Source organism: Antechinus flavipes, chromosome 5 (assembly GCF_016432865.1).
Source record: "Antechinus flavipes isolate AdamAnt ecotype Samford, QLD, Australia chromosome 5, AdamAnt_v2, whole genome shotgun sequence".
In the NCBI taxonomy this organism is placed as follows: domain Eukaryota; kingdom Metazoa; phylum Chordata; class Mammalia; order Dasyuromorphia; family Dasyuridae; genus Antechinus; species Antechinus flavipes.
This window is the reverse complement of record NC_067402.1, coordinates 146,545,060-146,560,824: the sequence shown is the minus strand read 5'-3', so window position 1 is coordinate 146,560,824 and position 15,765 is coordinate 146,545,060. Positions and strand designations below refer to the sequence as shown.

At 36.8% G+C, this 15,765-nt stretch overlaps 1 protein-coding gene across 4 annotated transcripts in view; it reads right to left on the bottom strand.

The window, feature by feature from the left end:
* The window catches only part of NAPEPLD (N-acyl phosphatidylethanolamine phospholipase D), a 77,740-nt gene that overhangs the window by 39,081 nt on the left and 22,894 nt on the right, over positions 1 to 15,765 (bottom strand). Inside the window, exon 1 of one of the 4 annotated variants that reach the window (XM_051963704.1) lies at positions 14,600 to 14,897. The exons of 2 other annotated variants lie outside the window; for them this stretch is intronic. In XM_051963704.1, coding sequence (XP_051819664.1) covers positions 14,600 to 14,868 — 269 coding nt within the window. In that variant the 5' untranslated portion in view covers positions 14,869 to 14,897. Of the gene's footprint in view, positions 1 to 14,017; positions 14,437 to 14,599; positions 14,898 to 15,765 lie in introns of those variants that run through there. One more of the 4 variants, XM_051963705.1, reaches the window with a different exon arrangement.

Genomic DNA, 15,765 nt, shown 5'->3' with positions numbered 1-15,765 from the left:
ATTTAACTCATTCGTTTATCCACCACTAAAATGTCAAATTGATCTTCCTAAAGCACAGAGCTAACCATGTTAATCTACCCCACCACCTTTCAAAAATTTTCAGAGGTTCCCTTTTGCTTTCCGAAGCACATATACAACCTCTGCTTAGCCTTTTTCAAAACCTAGAATCTTATTTTTCCAGTCTTCTTAAGTTTTACTCTTCTCTACTTATTCTTTGATCCACTGATCCTCCTATAGTTTCTTGAACAAGACACTACAGCCCCTGACTCAATCTACTCAATGGCTGTCATCCATCCATCCGGCTTCCTTGGCTTCTTTCAGGTATCATCTAGGGCCTTCCTTCAGAGAAGTGTTGAAGCTTCTCAAAATATCTTGGGATTTACCAGCTAGATTTCACATCACTCTGGCTCTCATTAATTGGCCAACAAAAAGTTCCCAGGCCAAGCCCCAATGGGCTTGTTTAGATCTGGATTGATAAAAAGTAAATGTAAATAGGAATTATTTCCATTTTGGCCAGAAACTTCTGGGTTTTTTTTCTTTTTTTGACTAATTAAAAGAGGTCATATAGTACCTCATTTCCTAGCTTTAATCACTGATTGGAGATTACCTCAGTCAAAACAGGACCTGTTAAAGGCCAAAGTTTCCCACTGCATCCTGGCCATCTCCAGTTATCCTGACCCAGAAAGCACTGGAGGGAGAAAAGGGGGCTGCTGACATAGCACAGCCCACCCTCACTTAAATCCAACTTACTTGCATGTTATGACATCACTTCCCTGAAGTCAAAGTCCTCTTCAAGGAGGAAAGACAAGCAATCTCCAATTTATCCTATGTATAACTTGTTTACACATAGTTTTTGCATGTTGTATCCCTCAGACTAAGTTTCTTGAGTCGAGACTTTTTTGCCCACTTTTGTATTCCCAAGCACTTAAAACTGTTCTTGGCACATAGTTGGTTTATTGATTAATACTTGTTGCCTATCACTCAAAAAATCTGTGACAAATATAACCACTTATTTGCTTAGAAAATTCAAAAAAAAAATCATTGCTAACTATGTATTTCCTCTCTCCCCCCTCTTTTTCTGCAAGTAAGTACTAGTGACGACTAGTAGGTTGTTCTTTTATGTGTCAATTATATAGGTTTTCTTCTTTTTTTAGTCCTTTGAAAATTCTAAACTCTAAGAGTATGAAATTTTTCAGGGACCAAAACTTGTCACACATTTGCCTTCTGTTTAACTTCAAATCAGTTAATACACTGATGAAGAAGGAATATTTTAGGGTTTGTTTTTTGTTTCTTTTTGGCCTTATGCCATTATCTTTTTGTACCTGCAATGAAAAATCACTTTACTGTAAACAAGTCACAAAGCTTATTGGGCCCCTGAACAGGACCCACATTCAGGTTCCAAAGGACAAATCAGATAATATACCCCTGCCTCAGAGAGGGAGCACACACAAGTCTAAGAGAGCCCTTCCCCCACAAGGAAGTGGTGAGCACAGCCAGAGAACCCCTGCGCTAAAAAGCAGGTGTCTGCCGTTCTAACAAAGCTAGATAATACCTTAAGCAAATACATTTGATATGTCAAGGCACTTTAAAACTTGCAAAGACCACTCTACCTGTAGGATTACTCAGTATGATCGTGCTCTACTTGGAAAGTGCTTGTCAGCAATCCTCTGTTGGCAATAACTTCAGGGAGATTCCACTTGATCCCAGATCTAAATCCAGCCCCAGCCTTCTCTACTCTCCCCACTTAGCATTCATCTTTGCCCATAATCCAATACTTCCCCGAGTGGTGTTTGACAATTTTGACTCCATTTTCCACCAATGGTTCCTTGATTCACTTGAAGCTCAGAATCATCAGTAAACAACCCTTAGATCACCTCTACAAGAATTTACTTACTTCTGTGCTCTAAAATGACTAGCTTCAGCACCAATTCAGTAAAGCTAAGTAATACCCTTATCCTGAATCTCTATTTAGACCTTGTTCCAAACATTGCCCTAAATCCAAAGAATGTGAATCCTGTATCCCATGAATCAAAGCACCTCACAGCCCTTGCTAACAAAATTATTCTATTTATTCAGAAGTTGTAATTAATAAGTAGGGTTGCAATCCGACAATAGTTCTGTGATCACCCTCCCACTATATTCCATTTAACCTATTGGGTTTTATTTAGAATATGAAATATCAAAGACTCACCATCTAGAACTTCATACTTTTTTAAACATTTTAACATGGCTTGTACTTGTAATTTTGTTATATATCAAACAGTAAGGAGAATTTAGAAAAAAAAACAGAAGGTAGCAGTTAGTGCTAGAAGAAATTTAAGAAATCTAATTTAATGATTTCATTTTTTAAGATAAGAAACTAAGGCCCTGATACTTTAACTCACTGATATGCCACAATTAATTAATTGCAAAGACTGAAGTTTATATATAAAAAGTTTATCATAGTTTATATTAACCATCAAGCCTTTAGGAAGGAATCTGACTGAAGTTCTGAGGGCTTCAATTCCCATGAGAATGTGTGTGTCTGGGTATAGGACATAGGCATAATGAGGCCTGAATTCTGAAGTCTTCTCTTTGTTCTCTAGAGGAAGCTTGCTCACAGGAGAGCATTTAAGAGTAAAATGGAAAACCAATAGTTTCTTAGATGCCACAGAGTAAAAAGAATGGTATCCAGATAGCAGAGGGGTGGTAAGAATAGAGAGTCGTCTGAGTAGAAACACAGATGCTATGGAGGCAAATCTTGGGAATCTCAGTCCAGCTATGACATTCCAAAACTTATCTCTAGAGAATTGAGTTAAAAAATCTGGTTGGCTTCCCCAGCTGACTTGGTAGAAATCAGGGACATTTAACTCATACAAAAATAAGGATTGAGATAAGCTTTGCCATTTATTTGCTTTGCAATTTGGTCTCATCACATATATTTCTATTTCAAAGATAAAACAGCCTATCCTAGCCTGATGATTACTCCAACAGACCTAAGTTTGACTCTAATAGTTCCCACCCAACTTCAAGACAGTTGAAGCCTTAAATTAAGCCAAAGGAAATTATTATAATCATCTACAATGTAGATTATTACATAATGATGACAAATTTTCTGTTTCAAAGTTAAGGTACTCCATCTAAAAACACACAACATAAATTGTTTTTTTAAAATGAGGTAGTCTTTCTTTAGAAATATCCACAACAAGCAATATGTGAAATAAGAGATGAAGAGGTGCTGATGATCCATAGCACTAAAGATACATACAGTAAATAATACTTATCAGCTGACAAATCAAAGGTTACTAATAGCAACAGTAAATAGCAAAGAAGGGTGAAAAAGGCATTGATGAGAAGACAATTTTGGTTTTAATTCATTAATTAATTTTCTAGATAAGTGGTCTTTATACCCATCTAAGGTCAAGCACCTCATCTGCCTCTAAGGAGAAGAGGCAAATTCTCAAAAAGAAAGCTGATATCAAGGACTTTTTTCAAGGAAGTAAATCCCAAGAAAACTGACAGGGTTAGTGCCCAATGTCCTACATCATCTAAACTTGCTCTACAAAAATATGTTGAATTATATTTATAGGATTTCTAAAGGGTATCTAAATGTCATCCCATTCTCCATGCTCTATTTTATAAAAAGTAATGAAATTATAGAATACATTTTAGAAAGATTTCCCCAAAGTATTAGAAATAAAATCCTAGCACTTGAAATGCATAGCTATCTAGTTATTACATGTAGAAGGATTTCATATTTCCAGAATGACACATCCCCTATAAAACCTGAACAAAAATATTACTTTAATTACTTCCTACTAAGATAAAAAGTTCTGCATACTACGAACTGGTGCAATCATTCTTCTAATCTTCAGTGAGGACAAACTATATAATAATTATTCCACTTTTAATAATCTATACTGAGAGAGAAGGACAAAGGACAGGAATATATGACCCAAAAGTATTTATATTACTATTCCCTTATTATGTTTAAGTTATATTTTCAATTGAATATGAGAATTCTGATATTCAAAAATTTATGAAACTTAAAACAAAATCTTTTTGTAGCCTGTAGGTGACCCAAGGTTCATTAATCAATCAATAAGTATTTATTAAAATATAGATCTAGGAGAAACCTCAGTGTCCACCAGTGCCTACAATGTACCAATGTAGCAGGAATGTTAAGTATTGGGAATACATAGGTAAAAGTTCTCACAAAGGAGCTTACATTCTACAATGGGTGAGGATAACAGTCATAAATAAGTAAATAGAGAAGTCTCTCTATATATCTATATCTACTTGTAAATATAGATATATAGAGAGATCTCTGAGAGAGAATATATATACATATACATGTATATATATTTATATAAAAGAAATATCCAGTATTGGAAAAGGGGGATGATTAACACTTGGATGAATTAACCTGGAAGGGGGAGGGGAAGGGGGGGGGAGAGAGAGCGAGCTCGAGAGCAAGCGATTAAATATATATATAAAAGAAACAACCAGTGATGGAAAAGGAAGATGATTAACACTTGGATGAATTAACCTGGGCAGATTCTCCAAGAGGTATCAGGAAAGACCTCTTAAATTCACTATCTTTCTCCCAAACCCTTCCCTCCTCTCAACTTCCCTACTACTGCAGATTGTATCACTATCCTCCTAATTCATCCAGGTATCATCCTTCTAGCTCTCACTCTCCATCCCACCCACTGCCACATTCAAGGCTTGACAAGCCTTGTTGATTTTATTTTTGTAACACCTGACAAGTATACCCCTTCCCTATACCCCTTCCCTCATTTGAGGCTGGCCCAGGCTCTAATCACCTCATGCCTGGACTATTACAATACCCTGCAAGTCTTTTTTTCACATCTCCACCCATTTAGTCTATTCTTCTCCATCAACTATCAAATTAATCTTCCTAAATAAAGCACAGGCCACTTCCCAACACATACAGGCTGCACATGGAACTCCAGTGGCTCCCTGTCACTTTCAGCATCAAATATAAATATATCTCCTCTTCCAACCTTTCCAGTCTCATATCTTATGACCTTTTTATATCTTACATACTCCGTGATCCACAGACTCTAGCCTTCTTGTTGCTCTAGAAAAGTATGTCACCTCTCAACTCCAGGTGCTTTCACTAACTGTCCCTCATGCTTAGAACGTTCTCCCTCTTCATCTCCACTTTCTGTATTTCCTGGCTTCTTTCAGCTCGCAGCTGGGGTGGGAAGCTTTTGACCTGCCAAGGGCCAAACAAAATTATCAACTTATAGAACCCAAGCAGTAGGAAACAGCTGTACCTAGTTTTCAGCTCATCATCACCTGTGGTTGCTTTAGTAAATGATTTCACTGGCAGATGTTCCTTGCCTCTGTTAGACAAAGCCTTTCTCAAACTCCCTTATCCCAGTGCCTTCCCTATATTGATTACTTCCAAATCATCTTGGATACGGTTTGTTTGTACATAACTGTTTTCATTAAGAAACATTAGACTATGGACTCCCTGAGCATAGGATTATTTCTTGCCATTCTGTTTGTCTGGCATACAATGACAAAGTCTGGCACACAGGCACTTAATAAATATTTATTAATTGATTCTTGAAGAAGGTGGCACTTAAACTGAGACTTAAAGGGAATTAAGAGTTCCAAAACACTGAAGTGAAAGGAAGAAGATTCTAATCATAGGGGACAGTCTCTGCAAAGGCTTTGAGACAAACAATGGAATGTCATGTATGGAGACAGAGAGCAAGCTAGCTTGGCTGGAATGTAGTAGTTTGCAGGAGAGGGAGTCATACACAATGGGGTTGGAAAGATAAAGCAGAGTCACATTGGGTAGGGCTTTAAATACCAGAGGACTTTGTTCTTTAGTCTTAAGGCAACTGAGAGCCTTGAGATGCTTCAGAGAGAGGGATGACATGTTCAGACCTGTACTTTAAAGTCAATTTGGCAGCAGTGGGCAGGATGGATTAGAGCCTGGACAGACTGGATAATGGAAGACAGAGGAATGTCAATGAAGGAAATGGCATTTGAGCTAAGCCTTAAAGGAGAGCTAGGAGTTCCTAGAAACTGAGGTTAGAAAAAGAGTATTCCAGGCATGGGGGAAGTCTGCAAAAGCTTTGAGATAGACAATGATCCAAAAGCCCAAGTGAGAAGTATGTAGGACCTGGGCTGATGGTGATTATCTGAAAGTAAAAAGAATAGGATATATACAAGAGATCATCTGAGGAGATGGACAAGACTTGGTACTTGTTTGGATACTGGGAAATGGAGGGTCTGGAGGTAAGTGAATGAATCAAGAATGACTTCTTAAGTTGCAAACCTGGGGAAAAGGTGGTGATACTCTGGGCAGAAATAGGCAAGTTAGGAGAAGGTGAGCTTAAGAGGAAAGATAGTAACCTCTATTTTATAAATGATAAAATTATGTGTATCCCAAGGAATTGTTTTAAAATAAATTTCTTTGAGATTTATTATCAATATTTGATTTGTATACTTATTTTGTATACCTATGTACTTGGGGGGGGGTCACCTAAAAATTTCTTAAATGAAAAGGGGTCATGAGCAGAAAAAAGTTTAAGAAGCCCAATTCTAGGTTAAATTCTATGGTTAAAGTGCTTTTTTTCCCAAACAGTAAAAAATGGCTATCTGCCCCACATTGTACCACCTCATGGCCATATCTAGAAAATAAGCTTTCTCAAAAAAATTAGGATAATAATAAGAACAAATGATAGTATGAGAATACAATGTTTTATTATTATTCTAAAAGAAATTTTTAAAACTACATTTTGGTTTGAACCTCTTATCTAATAAGAATCCCTTTTGCCTTTCTAGCAGAAAAGCTTCCCTACCCTAGGACAAACAGACAGACACACACACACACACACACACACACACACACACACACACACACACACACACACACAGAGTGTGATTTTCATCCAGAATCGGAACCTCCTTTCCTATGGGATGATCCTTTTGAGACTTGAGGTTTCACTTCCATATCCAAATGTATACTGACTGCTTCATAGGATTAGGAGATAAAAGAAACTTTAAGACAGATCTTGTCCACATTTAAGAGCACTTATAATAAAATGCCAAATAGGGGAATTTTAAGGTAAGCTACACAAAGAAGCTAGAATTCCAGACTTAAAAGGAACATATGTAGGCAAGTTCATATGATCCAGAAATGTTAAAAAAAAAAATGCTGCTCCTCTTCTAGTAATATTTGCATCCTAACAAGAAAAAAAAAAGGGGGGGGAGGGAGAAAAGGAATGAACAGTAATAGGCTATGGGCTATTGGAAGAAGGCACTTGGCAGTGGAAAGGCTCTTAGGAAGACCTTGAAATCACTCTCAATAAACAGCTAAAGACAGCAGCACCTGAAACTGAAATAAAATACCAGCCCCAACTGCTAAATATATTTATAGTTCACACCCTTCCTTGGAGGCTTTCACTTAATTGTTTAGAAAAGGTCACCTGCTGGGCGGCACACTAGAAGAGGAGTAAAAACAAATAAAAGATTGTGACTAAACTCTCCAGAGGACACAGTCACTCAGCTTAATTATATAAGAACTAGGTGCTTAGGGTACTGCTTCTTTTATCTCATTTGAATAGTATGGTATGGTGGTTAGAATTCCAAGAAGGCTTTAAAAACAAATGCCCCAAGATACGTCAATCTCCCAAACAAATATGCATATTAAGCTTCGTGGTACAATAAAAACATAAAGTGAATAGTTTTTCCATTTAATAAACAGATTCTAAAAGTGGTGGCATTTGGCCAATATTGGCCTCCCCCACCAGACTGGCCTCTTTGAATTTCAACAGTACTTTGACAGTGAAAGAAAAGGAGAAAAAAAAAAAAGAGAGGGGTAGATCTGAAAACCCCCAGCACTTCTCTCCCGCCTTCCCAGAATGCAAAGTTTTGTTTGGGGCTTTTTTTTTCCTTCCAGTTTTTCAATAACAGAGGAATCAATCATAAATCTTCAAGAATACTTTACCAAGCTCTGACTATAAAGCTTCTTTGGCAGAGTATTGAAAGACCACAAAAGCAAGATAAATCTTTGGTGATTCTGAATAGAGAAGACTGTTTTTAGATTCTACAGTGAGGAAAAAAAGAATACAACAGTTTTGATAACTGTTCCAGAAACTTTGAGAAGTCACTTAAACTTTCTGGGTCTCATTTTCCTTATCTGTAAAATAGAAAATTTCTTATAGTCATTTCCATTCCCAATTCTATGAAGCTACACATACAAGGAAATGAAGTTAAAAAAAAAAAATTCATCTCAAAAGAAATACCCGATAATAAAGAGAATCCTAATCTGGATGAAATTAATCAATAATTTCAAGCCCCTACAAACAGAAATCATAGTGTAATTAGAAAGATGAGCACTGGGTTTGAAGTCACAAAACCTGGGTTTAAAGCCTCATCCTGCTATTATGCAAGCCACTTCTTTTCAAAATGAGCTTTAATTTCCTCATCTGTAAAATGAAGAGACTAGCATTGAATATACTCTTAGATCCTTAGATTAGCTATAGTATTGTGAAAAAAAATTTCAACATCATTTAAAATAATTGCTGTGTATATATGCTATATAAAAAGATAAATTCTTTAAAGAACTTAAAATGTTTAAACTTAACTTAAAAAGATATCTATAAAAAAAGATAAGTTCTGAACAGAATTCTTGCTCAACATTTTGAGGGTTTTTTCCTTCTTTTTTATGCAGTATTTTAAGATTTTACAAATTGCTTAACAAATATATCTTATTTTATCTTCCCAGCAACTCTGGAAAGTTGGTGATATTATTATCCCCATTTTTTAGAGATAAGAAACTGAGACTAAGAGAAATTTAATGACTTGCCCAAGATCATAAAGCTAATTAGTGTTTGAGGCAGGATAGATGCTCAATTGAAATGTTTAATACTTTCTATATGAAAGAGTGAGAAAACAAAGTTTAATCCAAAAGCTGGGTGGGTACTTTCACTGAAAGAAAGCCACTTGATCCTTCATTCCATTAGAAAATTATACTTATTGAATTTTTCAAGATTTCTAATTTTTCTAAAGAGGAGGCTGAAAATTGTGGAACTATTTCTAGTTAATTAGTAGACATTTCTACTTTAAAAAATTATGGGGATAGAATAGTAATAGATATGATTTTTATTATTTTATTTTTATATTTCAATTAATTTTATTTTTCATTAACATAAGCAAGTGCAAGGGATAATGTTGTAAAAAAAATTATCCTGGCATGGATTCTGTCAATACAAAGTTATTATTAAATAAAATAAAATTTAAAATTAAAAAAAAATTATTTTTCATTAATTTTTATTTCGATGATTTAAAAACAAAAATAGTAAGGTGTCTTGTGGATGTCACCATGGTTTTCCTAAAAGGCCTCATTCTCAGTTCATGAAATACATGTCCCTTAATCTGAAAACCAGAATTGTTAATATGACATTGTAAACTGAAGAAATATCTTCAGATTACCATATAAATATATTTATATCATCAGCAAACCATATAAATATATTTATATCATCAGCAAATAACATATATGTGGTGCATATATTTATATTTAACTAGAAATGCAATCTTAAGATACCGCAAAGCACAATTTTGAACTACTTTAGTTTGACTGATAATTAGAAGATTAAAAATTTCAATAAAACTATGTTCCAATTAAAAGGATGATAACTCATGAGAAAAAAATTTATGGCCTAAACTTTAATTATATCAAAGTCTTCAGCTTACTTAGTTTGATCATTTCAATATATGCACTGATATTAGATATTTACTGACTATCAAAAATATACTGATGCAGGAAAGAACAGGTCTTGACCATTCAGCTCAATTGAACATGCCTTCATTAAGCAACTATGTAAACAGAAACAATTAGGCACTACATCATCGTGGGTTCCTAATTTTTTTTTGTATCATGTATCTTTTTGACATTCTGGTGAAGTCTATAGAATTCTTCTTAGGATGATCTTTTTAAATGCATAAAATAACATAAAAGATTACAAAAGAAAGCAATTATACTGGAATACTTAAAATATTTTTGAAAAAATTTGTAGACCCCATGACAAGAAGCCATGGATTAGATAATTGATAAATTATCCTATGGAACTCAATATCCTATGTCTCTAACTGGTATTGAATCTAATTTCAATATAAAACTGAGATAAATTAAAGTATCTTTCAACCACAATTGTTATCTGACATCTATACGAAGTGATATAAAAATCTTATTTAGATGATTAAGCTAAAGTTCAGTATCAAATTACTTAGCTAATAGGTTCAGTGATGGCTACAGTGAGAAAAAAAATTCTAGATTTTCCACTTAAATCTCCCCAAATTGCCTAACATAAGTTTGTCTCCAAATAGAGTAAACAATTACAGGAAAAAGAATCTTGCTACAATTATTTGATTTTTCACATTTTTACTTCCTATTTCTTGCTTTATAAATTTTGTGAACCAATATTAAGCTGTAATTCAGCTGGCATTATTAGCTATTTCTTCTGATATTTCTCTAGGGATGCTTTTGAGTAGAACAATCTTCATTGAGAAAAGTTCTATATTTCACTTTACCTGTTTTGTTTTATTTTTAATTAGTTTGGGGACATAGTGAATTAAATAAATTAAAGCCAAGATGGGGATTTGGATTTCATTAGCTTTCAGATCATAAAATGATGTTAACATTATTTTTTATTTACAACTAATTTTCTTCTATTATATTATGAAAATCTTATCTGCATCTAAATCTAAAGAGCAAAGGTGATAGGTATCTCCGGACCCAAAATGGATTACTTAGCAGTCTGAAGTGTTCAACAATTTCACAAATGAGCATTTTATGATGAACTTCTGGGTAACTAGGTAGGGTTGGCAGAGAAAGCTGAAGTACTGATAAGATTACTCTCTGGACAAGCAGTGAAGGCACTGAGGGGGAACATCTCAACCTTACAGTTCCACTCCTGTAGAGGTCTTGGGTAACTCCACCTTACTATATCCAATCAGAAAGCCAAGTTATGATGTCAAACCCCCACAATTAAACTTCCCCTATAAATCTGGCTTATGCCATCTTTGCTGAATCTCTTTTGGGTTAGCCCACCACAGCGGTCTGCCTCATGGTATTTTTTTCCTCATCCACTCCTCCATGCCTCTTAGTGTCTTTCCTCTCACCCCCTCCCTCATGCCTCTTGGTATTATTCTCTTTGTTATAAATAACTGTGTTTAGGGAGCTAAACACCTCTATGAATTTTCCCTGCCACTTAATGGCATATTCCCATTTCATGGATATTCCCTTTCTCCTGTTGAATTGTGAGTTTCATTAGGGACTTGTCTTTTCCATTAATCTTTAAAACCTGGTTCCTTGCTAACTATATGCTCTCTCAAATCTATTTCATATTTACCACTCCTGGTGTCTATTTTATCTCTTTATTTTATCTATAACCTCTTTTCACAAATAAATGTACTTTTTGGAAAAAAGAAAACCCTTTTGAGTTCTTCACATATGCCTTGTGCATCGGCCTCATATCTGAACTTAGGAATTGCTACCCCAGTCCCATCATTTGGTGTCTTTAATCTCATCATTTTATATGAAGCTTGTCTTGATAACAGAAAATCATGAGTGGGCATAATAATTTTATAGTATCACAAACATATTTTTAAAGATTAGCTATTTTAACAACCAAGAAGCTTGGTGCTATTTTTTCTGGTCAAGATTTTATCCTCCAAAACTGAGAGAAAATCCAAATTTTATCCATCTCTTTTCTTCCACTCACTGAGCAAACACAACAATACCAACATTCATTATCTCTTTGTTGTTGTACTACTGAAATAACCTTCTAATTAGGCTCCTTGTTTCCATTCTTTTCTTTCTTTTAACCCATCTTCCACACAGCTATCAATTGATTGGAAAATATTACTCCTCCACTCTAGCATCTCCAATGGTTCCCTACTTTTATCGTTCAATCATGTTCAACTCTTTGTGACCCCATTTAGGGTTTTCTTGACAGAGATACTGGAATGGTTTGCCATTTCCTTCTAAAGCTCATTTTTACAGATGAGGAAACTGAGGCAAACGAGAATAAGTGATTTGCCCATCAAGTAAGTGTCCAAAGAAAGATATGAACTCAGGAAGATAAGACTTCCGGACTCTAGACCCAGGACTCTACTCAACATCACCTATTTACCTGCCCTGCCTCCCTGCTGCCTCTGCCCTAATATGCAAGTCATTTAAGTTATAGAGTCATAGGTTTACAAGGAAATTCAGAAATCAATTGATCCAACCCCATTATTTCTCAGATGAGGAAATGAGGTGAAGTGACTTGTCTTAGGACACATAAATAGCAAGTGGCTGAACTTGACTAAAAGAAGAATCTCAGGAATAATATTTAGATATGGAAATACAGATAAACACTATAAATTATATACAGATAATATTGCCTCCATTAGTACTACAGTAGTTAGATTTAAACATTTAACAAAATGTTATATGGTATTTTATGTCAACTTTATTCTATTCATCCCAGTTTAATACCCACTCCCACTCAGGCTCTTCAACGATTAATTATGTCTTATGTGCTATGTAAAAGAGCCATTACAATGAAGTGGTTTTTAAATTTCTGTCCAGGTAAATATAAATTCATATACCTTAAAGTCATTTTTGCAGTTATTCTATGTCTATAGAAGTAGGAAGTTAACACATGAAAAAAGAAAAAATGAAATCAAGGTAAGGATAGAGAAATAATTTTAGTCAAGCCTCACTTATCCAAACTCTCAAGATTCAATTCTCATTCAAAATCCACTCACTTGTCTAAGTCCCTAAGTAACCAAAATAGTTTTTGTACAAGATTAATTTTATGTCCAGCAATAAAGTAATACCAAAATCCGATGATTGTTTAAAAAAATAAATAATCCAAGTATAAGCCTGGCCTAATCAAGTTGTTTCAATGTATATAACTTTCCTCCAAAGGTTGTAATTCAAAATTTGTGAAATGTAGCATGGTATTACAAAAGGAGATAAATATAGTAGAGACACATTAAACGTTTGTCTTCAAAAAAGACTATTAAAATCTCTGCTACGAGAAAACAATTTGTATGTGGCATATAAAATGTTTGAAAATCACTAATATTTTAATCTGTAATTATGTTGTTCATATTCCCCAAGTTTATCCTTAACATTTTATTTTAAACAAAAACCTTTGCTCTCAGTTTCCATCCACTGGTGTTTCCTGGAAACACAAATGCTTCAGTAGGCAGGAAACATTTTCTTTTTATATATAACTTCCTTTTCCGAACAATGCTACCACATAGTAATATATTAGTGACGCTAAATCAAAATTACAGCAACTACCCAAAAAAAAAAAAATTAGAAATGAGACTTACTAAACATTCATTTTCAGCAAAGAATGGACATTTACAGCCCAACTTCCAGAGAAAAGCAACTCAGGAATGACTTCACCAATAAACTATCACAGCAACTATAAAATACCAGCTACTTCATGTTAATCTAAAGCAAACACTTGAGTTTCATATCGTTGTTAAATACAATTAATGCCGTTCTACGTAAACGTAATAAATAAATAAATGCCGGCCGGGGCACGAACTAACATAACTCCAAAGTGTTCGAACTTTGATCAATTTTCCTCATTTTCTCACGCTCCAGAGGGGAAATAAAGCATCAAACACAAGCGTGGGACAGGGGACGAATTCCCCTCAGCTACTAGGAAAAGAAACAACGGCATGCTCTGTCCTGGGGGAAGAAAAGTCTACATGAATACATTTCCTACAAAGACTTCAGCAGCAACCCCCCACCCCTAAAAAAGAACACGGAACTCAGAAAGAACAATTTCTCACCACCCCCTGATTCCATTCATTTGCTTCTCATTTCCATTTCATGGGCTAGTTTCTGGGTAACTAACTGAAAGACCTGCGGAAATAGATTTCCAATGCTAGAGGGTGGGGTGGGTGGGGTGAAGGGGTGGGGGTGCTCTGAAGTTGTCAGTTCGTTCTATCAGAAATAATTTTTAAAAGAAACACCTACATGTTTTCCATTGCAGAGGAGATTTAACAAGGTAATCACACTCAAGATGGGATCTGCGCACCCCCCCCCAAAAATTTTTTTTTCTTCTGGACCTTTCAAAAATAAAAAAAAATAAAAAAAATCAGCAAATGTTTTCTTCCCTGTGGCAGAGGATGCACCAGCGACCGCAACCTGCTCCAGAAGTAGCTGCAGCCGGGATGAACTGGGGCTTTTAAATAACCTGTGAAAGCCAGGGCTCGGGCCCACCCCCTAGCCTGTCCTACTTTGCAGGAGACTTGGGACAGGCGGGCTGCTCCCTTCCGAGAGCAAAGGTCCGGAGGCGGGAGAGAGCCAAGCTAGAGGAACAGAGGAGGGAGAGGGGAAAGAGTCCCGTGAAATCTGCATACTGAGCGCACCCAGGATTAACCAACCTCCCCCCTCCCCTTCCCCCGAGAAAGAGAGGAATTGGGAGGGGGGAGTAAGGGCACCGAGCAGGGGGCACCCTTCCCCACTCAGGCTCGGCGCTCAGGGGTCCTCCCGGGAATGGGGGTGAAAGATGGGCGGGCAGGGCTGCCCTCGCTTCCATACGCCGCGCATCTTCACCTCTCCTTCCGAACGGTCCCGGCCTCCAGGCGCTCGCGCTCGGAGTGGGGCTCGCGCTCGGGCTCGTGCTCGCGCTCCTCCTCCTGCGGAGGCTCCATCTTGCCTTGCGGCTCCAGCAGCCTGCACACTGCCCCGCACGCCGGCTCCCGGCAGCCGCCACTCTTGAGGGCCTGACACCTCTTCCCCCAGGTTCCGCTCGTGTCGAACCGGCTAGTGACCCAGAGAGCCAGCAAGCCCAGGCAGCCGCCCAGCGCCGGGAGCCTCACCATGGCCCCGGTGGCCGCATCCCGCAGCGACCCTAATCGCTCCTTGTCCCTTATTCACCCCTGCAGGCTTGACCCTAGTGTCCGCATACCTGGACTTTTACCAAGATGGCCGCTCACGCTGCTTTCCTGCGGCCGAAACCATTTTGGTAAAATGGGCAGTCAGCCTCTGGACCCGTATATGGCACCCTTCTGAACAGCCCTGCTCCCTCCCAGATCATCGCTACACCTGCTTTGCGCTTACCAGCTATAGCCCGGGACTGCTGCTCACAGAGCCCCGGGACATTCTAAGTCATCTTCTAGGGATAAAAACAGCTTTGCTTTGATGTTAAGTCTGGTACCTAATAAGATTATCAGTCAGAGCTGGAAAAGCCCTTTAGTAATCATCCAATGCAATTTCCTCTTTTTTTTTTTTTCACATGAGGAAACTGAGACCCAGAGAAATTAAGTGATATTCTGTAGATAACGGATGTGCAGCATATATCTGAACCCTGCACCCAGATACTGACAGTGTCATCCCCTTCTGTAAAAACTCACATCGTTATTAATACTTAAGTAGACCAACGACTTCATCAAAATGGGCACTACTTTTTTCCATATAAATCAAATCCCATCCAGATCTATTTGACTTAAATATAGATTCTCTTGTCCTGGGACTGAACTAGCTAGCTAATATCTTCAATTCAGAGCAGTGTAATAGTAATTAAAAATGGAGGGGCACCTCTGCCGTATGCCCAGTTGGAAAGAAGAGATATTTTAATCTGACGTTTGGGGAGTTCCTGGTGTGAAGTAGATATTAAATATTAATGATATCAGTGTTATTACTCTGGAAATGTTCTACCGGTTTAAACAGATGTTGCAATCTCCAGATCATACAGTTCGTATTTAAATTCTCATTTTTTT